Source organism: Vombatus ursinus, unplaced genomic scaffold (assembly GCF_900497805.2).
Source record: "Vombatus ursinus unplaced genomic scaffold, bare-nosed wombat genome assembly UNPS02014816.1, whole genome shotgun sequence".
In the NCBI taxonomy this organism is placed as follows: Eukaryota; Metazoa; Chordata; class Mammalia; order Diprotodontia; family Vombatidae; genus Vombatus; species Vombatus ursinus.
The window spans coordinates 24,121,639-24,139,153 of NW_020954594.1; the positions used below are offsets into that span (position 1 = coordinate 24,121,639).

Genomic DNA, 17,515 nt, shown 5'->3' on the forward strand with positions numbered 1-17,515 from the left:
CTTAGAGCTGTGGAGAAAAGCTATTTTTTTAAAGGGCAGAATGTAAATTCAAGAGAAAGCAAATTTTCATTTTTCATGTAACAGGTACTAGCATCCTGGAATTTGAAAAAGACTTTGATACTAATAAGTCAAGTGAGAGGAGATGAAAAGAATGATGACAACCTCAAAAATCAGTGACAAGATTTATCTGAGTTAACGGAGCTGATAATGGGCAAGACTCTGAAATAGTTTCATTTTGCAAAGGAATTTGAGGGTTATGTTGAGTGGGTAGAAATTGAGATGTACCTATAAAATCAGTCAAACATCAGGCATTTATTAAGAGCCTACTATGTATCAGGAACACTAGGTGCTGGGGTGTCAGAGGAGTGAACAAATGTGAAGAATGACACAATCCCTTCTCTCAACTGGATATTGTTATTTCCAAACTTGAAAAGTTTCAAAATTAATTTATTCTCTATCACAGATATAAAATATTCTAATTTGCTTCCCTTTTGCATTGAAGTAAAGGATGATTCTTAGTAGTTTGTGACTTAGGGGATGAAGGTAGAGGGAGGAATGGACTGGAGAAAGTTGCATTAATGTTTTTCGTGAGCTTAGTTGGGAAATTCTATTTGGGCAGTGAGGGTCTGCTGATAAAACATTTCTCCTTTTACAGAATTCGGGAGCTGACTTCATCCAGAATTGGTTCGCTCACAAGGATCAGTGGGCAGGTAGTCCGAACCCACCCAGTGCACCCAGAGCTTGTAAGCGGCACTTTCTTTTGCCTAGACTGTCAGACGGTGATCAAGGACGTGGAACAGCAGTTCAAATACACACAGCCCAACATCTGCCGAAATCCAGTGTGTGCCAACAGGAGAAGGTTCCTGCTGGATACGAACAAATCGAGATTTGTTGACTTTCAAAAGGTATTATTTGTGTTTGGTTCCATCATGTGTCAGTAACTCCTAGATACCTTAAAAAAATTTTTTTTGGAGAGGGGTGTTTACTAAGTTCATTTTACCCATTAAGTTACCATTTGCAAGTTTGATAAACCCTAGGTTAGTGGGTTTTTTATATATATATTTAAGGGTGGACCTGTGATTTTGATGATATGGGAGAATTGCCGTATGGTAATTACCTCCACTAATACACATCCGCTACTTTTCTGTGATTCATAGGCTAAGAGAATTAAGTCCTAAGTGAGGTCACACAGCTCGTGTGTGTCACAGGGAGAACTTGACTTTAGGTCTTCTGATTCCAAGGCTAATCCTCTACTCACCATCCCAGACTGTTGGGGTGTTCAAGGAGGGCTAGCACCTCCGGGCCACTCACTTACCTTGAGTGTCTGCCTGTCAACCAACTCTCACTTTCGGCTCCAGGTTGCTATAGCACGTGTAGCGGCTACACCCCGATGAAACTGTCTCAGCAGGTGGGCTAAGCCAGGTTGAAGGTAGCCAACAGACAGGCTTTAAACCCGTTGGCGAGCTAGAGGGATGCCTACCCCAAGCAAGCGAAGACTTCTGGAGGAATGGGCAATTGAGAACAATTTGTTCCAGAGGCCATGAAGGCAGTCAAAACAAGTGCTGTGGAGGGCTTAGAGCTTGATAATACACTGGAGACGCCAACATCGTCCACTGCGTTCCAGGCTGCTGCCAGTCATCCTGATTTTTGTCTTGCTACTGGACTTCAATGACTGAAAAGAGAGTGAGGCTGATGACTTTGTGCAACTCTGCCTCACTTAAATCCAGTTCATGCACAAGTCAAGACATCACCTGTGATGTCCCAAAGACGAAGGACAAACCAACAACCCCAGACCATTTTTCTGTCTAGTAATTTAAACCTCAATTATTTGGATTGTTAAGGGGTTTTTTGTTAAACCTCAGGGTTGTTCGTTTTTTAATTTTTGAAACTATTTTAATATATTAAAGTATTAACTAGGATTAATTTAGAATGGCAGACCATAATACCTCTTCTTTGTTGAAAAGAATAATAGCTATTATGATCATTTTCTAAGCTTGTATATCAGGGAATTCATAAGATTTAGAGCTTGGTATAATTATTAATTCATGAGAATGTGAAATCTGATTTCTTATGAATGGTCAGACAGAAAAGTTTAGAAAAGTATTGTGACAGGTATTAACCTTTTCTGCAAAGGAGTTAGGTCTGCTGTTCTAGTTAATCCAGGCCAATACCCCGAATTTTATATCATTCAGCAGTAAATATTTAATTCTTAGTTAAATTCCCTTTGCTTACAGTCTGCAGTCAGTCAATCAAGAAGCATTTTAAAGTTTCTGTTTTATTATAAGGAATTTAATAATGAATTTACCTAGTACAGAATGCTTTTTTTTACATCCTTGTGAAGTAGGTAATACAAATATTATTATTCCATTTTCCACTGAGAGATTAGTTTTAAGAATAAGTTAAGTAACTTGCTGGTAGTCAGTGGCCTGGCACTTGTCGGACCAGGGCTTGAAAACAGATTTTCTCATTCCTAATCCAGGACCCCTTCATCAGGCTACACCAATGTATTTCACAGATGAACCTCAGTGTCAGCTTAATAGTGTTGGAACATAGGCACTTAAAGAAAAATTCCTACTGATAGAGGGGAATAATGGTTAAATCATTCCTAAACTAGCCGAAACAAATATTTATTTCTTTTAATTTAGAATACATTATAGATTGATAGATTTTCTTTGGTTCCGCATTAAAACTAGTTGGTATTTCTTGAAGAGCACACGGTGTCTGGTAGTTGTGCAAGGTGGGCCAGAAGTGTGCAAATTATTAGCAAAGAGGACATGAACTTAGAATTAAACAATTAACTGCAAATTGATAATCCACAAAGTAAAAAATATAAAGAGGAACAATTAAGAGTCGGATATACTTAAGAGGATTAAAATCAAATGTTCCAGGGCAGCTAGGTGGTGCAGTGGATAGAGCACCGGCCCTGAAGTCAGGAGGACCTGAGTTCAAATGCGACCTCAGACCAAACACTTGACACTTACTAGCTGTGTGACCCTGGGCAAGTCACTTAACCCCAATTGCCTAATAAAAATAAAAAATCAAATGTTCCTTTGGGGTAAGTTTCTCCTCTCAGCAGTCATATAGTTTACTGGTAATAATTGGTGGGAAGGACCAAAACTTGTAGGGTTGGACTCCTAAATTTTGGTTTCTTGGCATATTCCTCTGGCTGCTGCTCTTTAGAGTAGAACAAATAAATTTGATTTCTTGCCTTTTTTTTTTTTTCCATATTCTTTATCAGTCACGCTTTGATTCCATTCAGTTGTATGATCAGAACATAATTCATTCTTTTTCCCCTTAATTGCACTAGTTCCTTATCGTTATCAGTTTGGTGGCAATCAGCTTGGATTCCTCAATGCCTAAATTTTTATCAATAAAAGGTGCCCCAATTTCCTTTTGATTTGTTAATGAATTAATAACCAGGTAAAATACCTTTACAGTTTCTAAATGCCTGAGTTTTTGTCCTTATGAAGGCAAATTTTCCATGTTTACATAATTTTTCTCAGCTTATTCTAATCATTTCTTGGGGCTGATTCATCATATTTGACATTATACAAATGATTTTTTTTAAATTAAAGGTTTCCTACGCACAAGGTTTCCTACGCATTTCTCAATGAAAGAGTGAGGTGACATTTCATTATTTTGATTTATTTTTGGAGACTTTTGGGTCTCCTTGACTCACCTAGGCCAGAAGTGCTTTGGGCACTCAAGGGCTTGACCCCACTGCTGACTGACCTGGAAGTTTTGACCTGCTCCATTTCCAACAGGAGGCAGTTCACCCATCCTTAGGCAGCCTGGTGGTGCTCCCCTCCTTCTCACCTTCCACCCACAGACTCCCCATATAGACTTAGTTAGGTCACATGATCAGCTTTAGACCTGTTGCTAACCAGGACCCCTGAACTCATGCGATCCCTCAGCCTCAGCCTCCCCTAGTAGCAGGAATTGGTGTGTGGCACCATGCCTGGCCAAATGCCAGAGTTTAGAAAGAAGGTTTTCTACAAAGTGGAATTTAAAAGTCATCTCTTTTTATGTTAACACAAACCAATTTTTTGTCCTCATGTAGGTTCGTATTCAGGAGACGCAGGCAGAGCTCCCGAGGGGAAGCATTCCCCGCAGCTTGGAGGTCATCTTGAGAGCTGAAGCTGTGGAATCAGCACAGGCTGGTGACAAGTGTGACTTCACAGGCACTCTGATTGTTGTCCCAGATGTTGCTAAGCTTAGCACGCCAGGTATGTGATTCCCATTAATGGGATGTTGGTTTCTCTGGATGTTTCTCACTCGTGTCAGTAAGTCAGTCATCAGTAATCATTTATTAAGTGCCTACTGTGTTCTAGCCACTGTTCTAAGTGATGAGAATGTAGAGAGAGACAAAAGACAGTCCCTGCCCTTGAGGTGCTCATAATCCAATCTAATTGCTTGCATGTAGCTCTAAATTTTCCAGTTTTCCAGTAGGTTATACAGTTACCTCTTTTCTTCTTATCTCTTGCCTTTTCATTAAAGGGTTGCTAGGAAAAGGGGATGATGCTTAAACAGTCAGTGTTTTAGAGGTCAGAGGTTGAAACTATCAACCAAAGAGATTTTGGAGATCGATAGATGCTACTTATTTGGGTAGCTCTCATTCCTTGATTAGTTGAGTTAAGCTGCAGATTGTAGAGGGTTAGTTGTGGTAAGAGCTGTCTTAAAGGTCACTTACCTTTTTCTTCCAGGAGCGCGTGCAGAGACAGATTCCCGTGTCAGTGGAGTTGATGGATATGAAACAGAAGGTGTCAGAGGGCTCCGGGCTCTTGGTGTAAGAGATCTCTCTTATAAGCTGGTTTTCCTTGCCTGCTATGTTGCACCAACCAATCCAAGGGTGAGTTGTATTTTTTTTTTTTTTTTTAGAAGAACAACACTGAATTGTTCCTTAGAGAAGGGTCCAAGACCCTCGACCCTTTCTGTGTATGGAGGTATTATTTGCCTAGCTCATATTAAGGGGTTTTTTTTGGTTGTTTGTTTTTGTCTTTCTTTGAATCCCCAGTGCTTAGCACAGTCCTTGGCATATATTGGATACTTATAAATGCTTGCTTACTTACCATGACTCAAAGTGGCATTTCTCTGATTTCCTTTAATTGTTAATCTTTGATTAGCATAAATCACATATTTCCCTTTAATCTTCTTCTTTCCTTATTTTTTTTGTACCCTCCCATTCTGTGATTTAGCTGTATAAAAACATTGCCCAGTAGGCAGGTTTTTGGAAAGTTTGGTCCACAATGTCCACAGGTCAGGCCTGTTTCTCCCCCATCACTTCACTTTGATTTCTGCTTTTGCCTTTGTCTCCTGTATTTTCAGAAAGAAATCATTTCATTGCTGTATTTGTTCACCTTTCTTGTTTTTCTGTTGTCTGGGGTATTTGAGAAAGGAACACTTCTTTTTTATTGAATATCCATCATTTTTCATTAATGTTTAGGCTTAAGTTTGCAGGACTTATTTTGGGTTCTGTCTTGTTTTCTTTTGTTCTTCAGAATATATCCTGTTCTTTTTGTTATTCAAACTTCTTTCTTATATTTATATTTGAAAGTTTTTCTATTGGTCACTTGCAGAAATTCTTGTTTGTCTTTTAAGTTTAAGTGCTGTACCTTGGAGTTTGCAGTACAGGACTTTTGTTCTACAGGTGACCTGTGAATTCTTTTGATTGGCACTTTGTTGTCTGTGATTGGAAGTTCCCCAGTGGTTTGACGTGGATTGTTTTTTTTGTTTGTTTGTTTTTTGTTTTTTTGTTTTAGGCAATTGGGGTTAAGTGACTTGCCCGGTCACACAGCTCTTAAGTGTTAAATGTTTTGGTCTGAGGCCAGATTTGAACTCTGGTCCTCCTGACTTCAGGGCCAGTGCTCTATCCTAGCTGCCCCTCGAGTGTTTTCTTGATACTATTTCTTGTATCATGAGAGTCAGATTTTTTGACTTGTGTTCTTCTGGGAGATCTGTCATCCTTAAGTTGTCTTTCAGGGTTTTGTCTTGGACATAAGTATGATTTGTTTGTATGAAGATCATTTTCTTTTAGCTATATTGCTTTTTATTTTATTTTTATTTTTTTTTTGCTTTTCTTCTTCCAGATAGTCTTTCATTTTGTGTATTTGTGTTCCCAATTAGTAACTGGTTCTCTGGCTCTATTGTGGGACAGAGAGCTGTAACAGTCAACAGGCTACTATTGAGTCTTTAGCAAATTTCTGCCATTTGGAGTTTGGCATGTTGAGGCACTGGTAGTAGGCTGGGAGTTGGGGTCTAAAGTTGATAGGCCGGTAGTAGGCAAGGAAGATCTGAGATCATTGTTAGGGGTTAGAGATTAAAATCTTCTCTGTTGTTCGTTCATTGTGTTTTTACCTTGTTTGGGTTCTTGGTGTCTTAGCCTGGAGAAAGCTGAAATTGCTTTGTCTCTTGAACGTAATTCCTATTTTGGAGAGATTTGAGAGGTTGGTGAGAATTGGAGAAAATATCTAGTCTTTCATTTTGTTGGAGTTGAGAGTTTAATGTAACCTGAAAGTCCACATTTATCTTTCCAATACAGTTTGTATTATGCACTTTATAAGTTATGTGCATGTATGTGTGTACATGTTGTATTCCCCAATAGAATGTAAGTTTCTTAGGGGCAGGGAATATTTTGCTTCTTTCTGTATCCCTAGAGCCTAGGACATAATAGACATTTATTAAATGTATGTTAATTGGCTGTTATTTATCTGTGGTTTGTTTTCGTTTTTGTTTTTTTATGGAACTTCACAGCTTCCAGATTCCTGCTTTCACTTTCCAGCTGAGGGCTTTTTGTTTTTTGGCTAAGCAAGTGATGTTCCTTCTCCCTGTCTTCCTTATGCTCCCATCACATATCATATTGGGTTGTCATTACACTAACACTTGATTTAAAAAATTTTTTTTTTTAAGTTTGGTGGAAAAGAGCTCCGAGATGAGGAACAAACAGCTGAGAGCATTAAGAACCAAATGTCTGTAAAGGAGTGGGAGAAAGTGTTTGAAATGAGTCAAGATAAAAACCTTTACCATAATCTCTGTACTAGCCTTTTCCCTACTATACATGGTAAGAGTTAAATGATATAGACTTAAAACTGAAGTGTTTATTGCAATACTATTGTGCTTATTTTTAAAATGGAAAGGAATCATAGATCATGGAGGCGCCTATGTGACACAGTGTTCAGAGTATTGGACTTCAAGTCGGAAAGACTTGAATTCAGATCCCCTCTCAGATGCTTATTAGCTATGTGACCCTGGGCTGCACAAGTCACTTATCTACCTTAGTTTCATCTGTAAAATGGGATGATAATAATAGCATTTACCTCACAGGGTTATTGTGAGAATCAAATGAGTTAATATTTGTAAAGCACTATATAAATTCATAACTCACTTAATTTTTTTCTTTTTTTTTTTCTTAAAGAAATTTGTTGTTACGGAGATTTCATGCCCTCTTGGTAAAACTCATTATGTTCCTCATACCTTTGACAGTTATAAATTAAAATTCCTACTGCTATATTTTCCTGTTTTTCTTATACTCAACTGAAGGAGAGATCAACAGATTACTATTACTCAAAAAATACTCCTTCATTTTTAAGGATATAATTAAATCTTCTAGCTTTCCTCATGTTCTCTCCCACCCAGCCTCCCTCTCCTCTTTCTCTTCTGCAGTACCCTTGGATTGAGCCAAGAGCTTGTAAGACTGTTGGATCTTCATTATGGGTGTGCTTTTAATCATTTAAAATAGTCTCTTCTTTCCAAATATCTAATCAGGGAAATTGAACATGGACCATAGATTTCGAACTGGAAAGAAAGGACCGTAGAGGATCTAGTCCAGCCCTCTCATAGATGAGGAGCTGAAGCAAGGAGAAATTCTTCTAAGTTCTCAACAAAAAACAGGAAGAAAACAAGCAACAAAAATTAGTCTGATGGTTTTAGGTTTGGCTGGCTGTGTGTGCATTGTCTTGAATTCTTTTTTTCTTAACCAAAGGCATTTAGTTACTCTCATGACAGCTAAGTTAACCCAGAGGAATATTTTTCTTTCTTAGCACAGTTTCAATTTTTGTTGCTTGTTTCCTTCCTGTTATTTGTTGAGCACTTAGAAGAAAGCACATATAAATATATTTGGAGTATTTGTGCCTAATGAGTGCTTTTACTGAAGTCATCCTCCATTTCCTTATCACAGAATGTAGGCAACCCTGGATTCTTTTGTTTAAATTTTATTTCTCTTTCAGTTAATAAGCTATAATTTTTTTTTCTCCTTCTCAGTTTCCTCTTTCTTATTGCTAAGGAAAAAAATACCTTTTTAACAAATATGCAAAACAGATTCCCACATTAGCCATGGCCAAAAGTAGACATCTCGTCATCTGCACCCTGAGCCTGTCTCTTCTTGGTCAGGCCTGTAGGTGTCATGCTTCATCGTAGGTTCCTCTGCAGTTAGGGTTGGTTTTGGTGGTGAGACAGGAGTTTTGAGCATTTACAAAGCATTTACCAAACGCTGTTTCCAGGCTTGTTTATAAGATAATGTATACAAAGCCCTTTGTAAACCTTCAAGCACTATGTAATTGTTAAGTTATTTTTTTATATTTTATATGTAAATCAGTAAACATTTACTAAGTGCCTCCTATGTGCCAGGCGCTGTGATAAGTGCCGGTAATACAAAGAAAGGTAAAAGACAATCTCTTCCCTCAAGAACCTCAAAATCCAATGAAGGAGATAATGTACAAATAACTGTCCAAATAAGCTATATACTGTGTAAGTTGGAAATAATCAAAAGTGAAGGCATTGGAATTAAGAGAGATTGGGACAAGCTTCCTGTAGAAGATGAGATTTTAGCTGGGGCTTGAAGGGAGCCAGGAAAGCCAGCAGGCAGGAATGAGAAGGGAGAGTGTTCTGTGCTTGGGCGACAGCCAGGGAAAAGGTGTGGAGCTGGAAGATGGAGGAACAGCAATGAGGAGGTCAGGATCACCGGGTTGAAGGGTATAGAGGAAGGGGTATAAGGTTTAAGAAGACTGGAAAGGTAGGGGATGGGCAGGTTATTAAGGGCTTTGAATGCCAAGTGGAAGGTTTTTAAATACTTCATTCTGGCAGACATAGGGAGCCACTGGTGTTTATGGGGGGGGGTTAACATGGTGAGAACAGGACTTAAAGAGGTTTAAGGGCCAAGGATGCATTATGGCATAGTAGATAAGCGCTGGACTTGGAGTCCAGAAGACTTGGGTTCAGATCCCACCTTTGGCATTTCTCTAGTTATGTGTCTGAACAAGTCATTTAACTACTTTTAGCTATTTTCTGAGGCTCATCTATTTTAATTTATAGACAAGTCCAAGGAGTTCCCAAACTGATGAAATCATACATTCTTGATATATTTTTGTTTTGTTTTGTTTTTGGCTAGGCAATGGGGTTAAGTGACTTGCCCAGGGTCACACAGCTAGTAAATGTCAAGTGTCTGAGGCCGGATTTGAACTCAGGTCCTCCTGACTCCAGGGCCAGTGCTGTATCCACTGCGCCACCTAGCTGCCTTTTGATGTCCTTTTGATTAAAGAGAGTCCTTTGCTTCACCCATAACTTCTCTCCTTCTCTTTCAGGTAACAATGAGGTAAAGCGGGGTGTCCTTCTGATGCTTTTTGGAGGTGTTCCCAAAACAACAGGAGAAGGCACTTCCCTGAGAGGAGATATAAACGTTTGCATTGTTGGTGACCCCAGCACAGCTAAGAGCCAGTTTCTTAAGTAAGCATCCATAGTTACAGTGAGGCTGGGATAGAAAGTTACTTTTTTGTTCAGAGGATTCTTAGGTTATATGGAATGCATTCTGTATGTCTTACGATAAGGAAAAGGGAGTATGGGGGTGGAAGTATATGTTAGATTGGTATGTAATACTCAGGAACATTATATGCTCTTAGGGTAGAGACAATCCATGTAGTAAAGAGGACCCTAGGCTTAGAAATCTTGGATTCAGTCCCAGCACTGACATTAATTATATGATTATGGAAAAATCTCATCACCTCTCTGAATCTTGTTTTAACCACTTGTAAAATAAGGGAAATAATATTTATGATACATAGATTTTTGTGTGTGTGTGAGAATTACTTAGCCATTCTTAAGACTTTAAAATATCCCCAAGCTTACATAACTTTTTCTTGCTCTAGAGTTTCATGGTTAGGTGTTTACCTGAGAGGGCCACTGATTATAATATTGTAGTCACAGATAGAGAGTTGGAAGGGACCTTGGAGGCCTGTAGAGGTGGTTTTACAGGTAATAACAGCTAGACATATAACATTTGAACCCAGTACTCTTTCCATTCTACCACAGTGCCTCTCATCTGGATTGATTTTTAGATGGGAAAGTAGAGGCTGTAAGCTAAATGGAATTTTTTTAACGTTTTCTAAGAACTGTGTTGCCTTTGACATATGCGAATGCTATTATATCTGGTCCTCTTGATTAGATATGTCCTCAGAATCGTTTTTCCTACTCTTAAAATCATTACACTGTCTTTGCATTAGTTTCAGCTCATTATTTGAATAAGTTAAAAACCGTTTAAAAGGCCAAGGAAAACAAGGCTTTCATAGTATTATATCAGACTACATATGACATAAGTTTTCCCCCACCCAGTGTGTGGGCTATGTCTTTTGTGAATAGACTATACTCAGTATCGTGCTCTCACATATTCTAGAGTATCATTTAATGCTTAATTATCATAACCCCTAACCCCTCTTTTTCCTGGAAAAGGTGCTCTGAGAATAGGCCTGGATTGCAGACTAATCTGATGCTTTTCCATCTCGTCCTTGAATAGGCATGTGGAGGAGTTCAGTCCCCGGGCTGTGTACACCAGTGGGAAAGCCTCCAGTGCTGCCGGCTTAACTGCTGCGGTGGTGAGAGATGAGGAGTCCCATGAGTTTGTCATTGAGGCTGGAGCTCTGATGTTGGCAGATAATGTAAGCAATGGTTTAAATTCTTGAATTTAAAAATTAAAGCATCAACCTGTCATGATAGGAGTAAGAGGAGACAGTGCCTGCTTTTGGTTTGTGATTGTTTTCTTAGAATAGGTTAAGGTTGAAAAGTTGGAATAAACAAAATTTTTTTTATTATCATAATTTTCTTCAGAAAAGGACCAAAGATGATTTTTAAATTGTTCTAATTTAATAGTCTGACAAAATTATGTTCTGTCCATGGGGTTTGTTCTTCGATCTCAAAGAGGACCATGACGAGGGAGGTGATGACATGACTTGCAGTTGACTTTGATTGGAGTGAGGGAGGTCTGTGCAGGGTCACCAGCCTCACTTTCTCCACCAGAGCCATCTGGCCAGATATTCATCAAGATGACTGGAGGTGGGGGGCAGCTTGGTGGCACAGTGGATAGAGCGATGGCCCTGGAGTCAGAAGGACCTGAGTTCAAATTCGGCCTCAGACACATAACACTCACTAGCTGTATGACTCTGGGCAAGTCACTTAACCCAAATTACCTCCCCCCCCCAAAAAAAAGGGAAAAAAAGACAGCTGGAGGTGGCCCAGGATGCAGTGGGAGACTCTGGATCTTTTAAGCTAAGGTCTTTTCAGGTTCTCACTTTGAGTGAGGTTCGCCCAGTCAGTGAATAGGCTTCTTTAACCTGTGAGTTAGGGGTGGCCTCTTTTACAAAACAAAACTAAACAAAAAAAGAATCATACTAGGAGGGAAGACTCTGAGGGTTGTTGGCCAGAAGAGAAAGTTGCTATTTATATTCACTCTGAGCCAGGAGGGCCCAAAAAATAACCATTAAGTGGTCCTTTGGCTGGGCAGGGACATGTTGTTGTCCAGTCAATGACATCCAGAGTGGTTTGGGTTTAAGGCTCGGTCTTTGAGAAACAAATCTGGTCAGTATACCCCAAATTAGTCAGGTAGGTTTTGGCCCTCAAAATTTACCTCCCTTTGAGCAGAACATCCTCAGGTAAGGGAGGAGAGGAGAAGACAAGCTGAGTTGCCCAACTGGAACTGGCCAGCTGGGTCCCCATTAGGGCAGTTTGGACTCCTTACAGGTTGTGGTTTATCCTTCGTTGGCCAGCCCCCTACACTCAACTCATCTTCCTCCCCCAAAAACCCAAACAAACAAACAAACCATAAACTTCCAAGAGCTGCCCTGGGAACAGTACAGATGATGACATAAGTTACAATTGAATTTGGTTGGAGTGAGGGAGGGCTGTGCAAAGTTACCAGCCTCGCTTTCTCCTCCAGAGCCATCTGGGTCCAGTGGCCAGATGGCGTTCAGGACGACTGGAGATGGCCCAGAGTACTGTCCATAGGCATTTACTGAACTCTCCAGGGTGTACTGCTCTTTGTTGTATCCTGATAGGTTTGTGAAAAGCCATTGTTTTCTACTATCATTTTAAATTTGTTGCCCCTCTGTGTGAGCCAGCACATTGAAGGAGTATGTCTCACCTCATCCAGGCATCTCTCAAACCATTCCTGTAAAATCAGACATGTTTTTAAATAACTACCAGTCTGTGAGAGGCCACATAGCGAGTTCAAGTCCTGCCTTGGACACAGAGTAGCTGTGGTCATATGCAAGTTACTTAATCCCTTAGTGTCCCAGGACTCCATTAAAGCTATAAATTATTGATGATTTGCCAGTCTGCGTTGGTAGGAGTTTCCCCACTCTTAAATCACAAGGTCTGGCCCAAAAAAGGGGGGAAACTTGTTTACATGGGATGTTGTAAATTGGATAATGGTTAGGAAAGGATGGATGTATTGTGACCACACATAGGTAGGCACGTAGAGTATTTATATACCTACGTTGTTCTCCATCATGCTTGTTTACACTTCTCTCCCCAGTGGCCTCAGAATTTGGCAAAGAAGAGTAAAAAACCATTGTAGCACTCTAAGATGTGTACTAGAGCATTTCAGTCACAGGTTAGAGAAGAGTACGTTAAGTAATTTATGACTTAGGGGCTGAACCAAATGTGGGGAGCAAATTAAAGATTTAAGGTAAAAAAAATCTGTCTTTCTCCAAAGTGACTAGGTATGTCTGTCTTGTATATACAACTCACATTTATGTGAAATTAGCCATTTATTTGGAAAATAGCATCACCTTTAATAAATAATAACTAGCATTTATATGTTGCCTTTAAGGTTTTATTTCATTTGATCCTCACAATAACTGTGAGAGATAGGCACTATTCTTATTTTACAGATGAGGAAACTGAGGCAAACAGGGTAAGTGGCTTGTCCAGGGTCACTGAGGCAGGATTTGAATTCAGGTCTTCCTCGTTCCAGGTGCAATGCTTCTAGAGGGCAGAGTATTTAATTTTTGTTTTGTAGCATCCATTCACTAACCAGGGTTGGGGAACATGTGGCCTTCTAGGTCCTTAAGTGCAGCCCTTTGACTGAGTCCAAGTTTTACAGAACAAATTCTTTTATTAAGGGGATTTGTTCTGTGAAGTTTAGGTTCAATCAACTTGAGGACCTAGAGGGCCACGTGTGTCGTCAAGGCTGCAGCCCCCCCCCCCCCGATAGTTGGCGCATAAAATAAATTCATGTTGATTAACAAAATGAGCACTTGGTAGTGTTGGCAAAACCTTGTGATTTTGGTAGGTTGGTCCTGTTTCTTTGAAGTTTGTAGTTAGGCTGCTCACTCTTGAGTCTTCATTTGCTTTCAGGGTGTATGTTGTATTGATGAGTTTGATAAAATGGATATGAGGGACCAAGTTGCCATTCATGAAGCCATGGAACAACAGACAATCTCCATTACCAAAGCAGGAGTTAAGGTATGTCATCGCTAGCCTCACTATTTAGATTAGGGCCAGAAAGAGGTAATGGAGGCCCCCAAAATAAAAGTAATTCTTTTCATAAGAATTGGACACAGCCTTTCATCACTAGAGATCATAGGTCTTCTTGGGGCATTGTGGAAGTATGTGGTTTTGACACTCACCAAGATAGGAAAAGTGGGCAAAATATTGAGGGTATTTGTAGATTGAAAATAATCTCCCTGCAAAAGTGCTCTGTCTTGCAAGAAAGCATGCACTGTCCCTCCATGAATTAACACCAGTGACGGTCATTGAGACCCTTTGTTTTTGAATGACTAGAGACTTTTCACGTGCCTTGTGTTTTTCATACTTCAGATTCTGTAGACTTCTGGTGGCTGCAAATTCTTTCTTTCTCTCTCTCTCTCTCTCTCTCTCTCTCTCTCTCTCTCTCTCTCTCCCCCTCTCTCCCTCTCTCCCTCTTTCTCCCTCTGTCCTCTCTCTCCTGCTGTGGCTCTGAGTGTTTTCAGAGAGATTCTCAGTGTTTCTTTATCCTCTTCCTCTCACTTTGAGCCCGGACCTGCATCCCAAGCATACTATGTTTTTAAAATGAGCACCAGCGAACATGGTTAAAAGGCAGTTACATCTTTGTTGCTCTTTTGTGTCAAAGAAGGGGAAGGTGGATAATGAGTTGGGTTTCTCCTAATTTTTTCCTTTGTTTTGTGGCCAGGCTACTTTGAATGCCAGAACATCCATTCTGGCTGCAGCAAACCCAGTGAGTGGACGCTATGACAGGTCAAAATCACTGAAGCAAAACATAAATCTCTCGGCTCCCATCATGTCCCGATTTGATCTCTTCTTTATTCTTGTGGATGAGTGTAATGAGGTAACCGTGCGAGTGGCTATGCTCCCCCTTTCTTTTTGTTTTCCATTTGAGCAATTGAGTGAAGCAAGACTGGAAGTTAAAACTGCGGAACAGCTGGCGCATGTGTATGTGCAGTGACCTTTCCTATCGGGGGAGGGTGGGAAATGTGAGGTAGCTGAAGTAAAAATTACTTGAGTTTAACTTTACTTACGTGGAATTGGGGGCGTGTGGACTCTCAGAGCTACTATCCAAAGCCAGGAAAGTATTTTGGATCCCACCCCCATCTTTTTTTGTTATTATTATTATTATTTTTTGCTAAGTTTGATGTGCCAGGTTTGGGAGAGGGCAGGGTGAGCCTCCAAAATGTGTGGGTAGAAATTTAATAAAAATTGGATACATTTTTCTTCTGTTGGTACCCTTTGTTTTAAAAGCATTTTACTTACATTTAGAATCAGCATTTACCCTGTTCATCCTGTTTCTGGAAGTCCACATTCTATTGTTGTTAATCAAAACATTGCCTTGAAAGGGTGAGGGTTGTCAAAAGAACCAAGTGAAGGTCTTTCATGTTTCTTACTATCTTTGGCAGCTTGGGGTGGGAATTACGTGCAGACAGTGGGTGGCTAATCAAAAAAGCCTGTTTGGTTTGTCTTAGGTCACAGATTATGCCATTGCCAGGCGGATTGTAGATCTACATTCAAGAATAGAGGAATCCATTGATCGAGTCTACTCCCTTGACGATATTAGAAGGTATCTGCTCTTTGCAAGGCAGTTTAAGCCTAAGGTAACTTAACTTTTTTTGCCGTTTTATTGTACATATAATGGGGTGCTTCAGGCTGGCTCATTACATAAAATGACACAAGAATGAATTCTGCTTGCTTTAAAAGTTTGCAGTTGTAATCTGAAGACGTGATTGAATTTAGGAAAAGAGTAGGGTCAGACATAACTAATAGGTACAAATGTGCAGTCTCCACTTGCCAATTAAATGGTTATCTAGGACCTCCAGATACCTACCATTTGTATTTTCCACTGCTGTCATAAGAATAAGTTAGTTAGGAAATAAAAAAGTTAATCCTAATTCACACTCCTGTCTTCTAAGTGATAATAATAGCTTAGAGGCATCAGTGTAGTAAATAGAGCCTAGATCTGGAAGACCTGGGTTTAAGCTCATCTCTTGAACTTGTATACATGAGCATGGGTAATTCGTTTTAATTTTTCAGTGCCCCAGACAACCCTCTGAAGAGTGCCAATCTACAATGGTCAAAATGGAAATTCCCTATCCCAATAAAACTTGATATGGGGGCGAAGATCTGGATTCCCACTCAGCAACATAGTTGACATTTCCAACTCACTCCACAGTTTACAGAGTGCTTTATATAATCTCATTTGAGCCTCATAACAACCTGTGATACAGGTAGTAGATTTTATTCCCGTATTACAGACACAGAAACTGAGTCTTCCACTTGCTTAACTTGACATAGCCAGTAAATGGTAGAACTAAGGCTGGTACTGATGTTTTCTGAGTTTAAACTCAGTTTTTTCTCCAGTACTGCAAACACTCTAATATAGGCCACATCCCTAATCTTTTTTTTTTTTTTTTTTTTTTTGGTGAGGCAGTTGGGGTTAAGTGACTTTCCCAGGGTCACACAGCTAATACATGTCAAGTGTCTGAGGTCAGATTTGAACTCACTTCCTCCTGAATGCAGGGCTGGTGCTCTGTCCACTGTGCCACCTAGCTGCCCCATCCCTAATCTTTTGAAAGGAAAAATCATAAATAGCTATACATTAGAAAACAGCACTGTTTATAGGCTACACTCGGGTTTTATACAAGCCAGATTTGTCAGGGAGAAAATTCTGCCTGTGTTTGGCTGTTGCCTACAAAAAGTGGGGGTGGGGAAGTAGAGTTTGAAACTAAGTGATCAGAAATACTCAGAGTGTAGTGTTTTCATGGATATAACTTCTTGGATCAATCATAGTGAATTAGAAAACTCCTTTGGTTTTTAACTCTTGTTGCTGAAAATTCTTTAAAATGTATTGGTCCATTTGCTTTAAATTAGTATGATTAACATAATTAAATCATTCTGATGCATGACAATGATCGTACAGTCCATCTTTCTGAACTTCAATTATATTTTTATTGTATATTGTCAGTGTAGTTGGTGTAGGAGGTTGGCCTGAATCTGTACTGCTCCGAGGGCAGCCCTTGGAAGTTTACAGTTTGTTTGGGTTTTGGGGGGAGGGAGATGAGTTGTTTCATTAGTAAATTCAGAAAATGAGTTTATTTTCTTGTCATTTTGGGGTTTTTTTTTTTTTTTTTTTTTTTTTTAAGTGAGGGACCTTCTCCCCCTCGAAACAGTCAAAATGCTGTTAGATTCTGGTTAATTGAGAATTTACCGTATTGACTAAAACGATATTTTGAGATTAGATTAGGGGCAGCTAGGTGGCGCAATGGATAGAGCACCGGTCCTGAAGTCAGGAGGACCTGAGTTCAAATCTGGCCTCAGACCAAACACTTGACACTTACTAGCTGTGTGACCCTGGGCAAGTCACTTAACCCCCATTGCCTTTTAAAAAAAAAAGAGAGAGAGAGATTAGATTAGATTCTAATTATCCATGCTTGTGTGAGTATTTATGGCATTCAAGTTGATCTTAAATGCCTAGGCAGAATGAAACCAAGGTGGGTCACATGGAAATAAATATTATTTGTAAAAGTTTTCACAGAAAGTTGATAGTCCATCTAGAATGTATACTCTGTGACCTTGACACACCTCACTTAATATTGCTGATTTAGCTGATCTGAAAAATTGAGATAAATCTTAACCACCTTCCGTTCTTGTTTTTTTCCCTTGCATAATTCAGGAAGTAAAGTTTTCTAAAATCATTAGCATTTATATTTGCAGTTACCACTTAATGCTTCCAAATATAACACAAGTTAACGAGCTACTTCTCAAG

At 39.6% G+C, this 17,515-nt stretch overlaps 1 protein-coding gene across 1 annotated transcript in view; it reads left to right on the plus strand.

Annotated features, from left to right (window-relative positions):
- Nucleotides 1–17,515, plus strand: part of MCM6 (minichromosome maintenance complex component 6) — a 37,494-nt gene that overhangs the window by 7,526 nt on the left and 12,453 nt on the right. Inside the window, exons 4-12 of the mRNA XM_027835664.1 lie at nt 656–905; nt 4,061–4,226; nt 4,704–4,849; nt 6,907–7,057; nt 9,576–9,717; nt 10,781–10,922; nt 13,618–13,725; nt 14,432–14,587; nt 15,219–15,347. Of these exons, the coding sequence (XP_027691465.1) occupies nt 656–905; nt 4,061–4,226; nt 4,704–4,849; nt 6,907–7,057; nt 9,576–9,717; nt 10,781–10,922; nt 13,618–13,725; nt 14,432–14,587; nt 15,219–15,347 (1,390 nt within the window). The remainder of the gene's footprint in view (nt 1–655; nt 906–4,060; nt 4,227–4,703; nt 4,850–6,906; nt 7,058–9,575; nt 9,718–10,780; nt 10,923–13,617; nt 13,726–14,431; nt 14,588–15,218; nt 15,348–17,515) is intronic.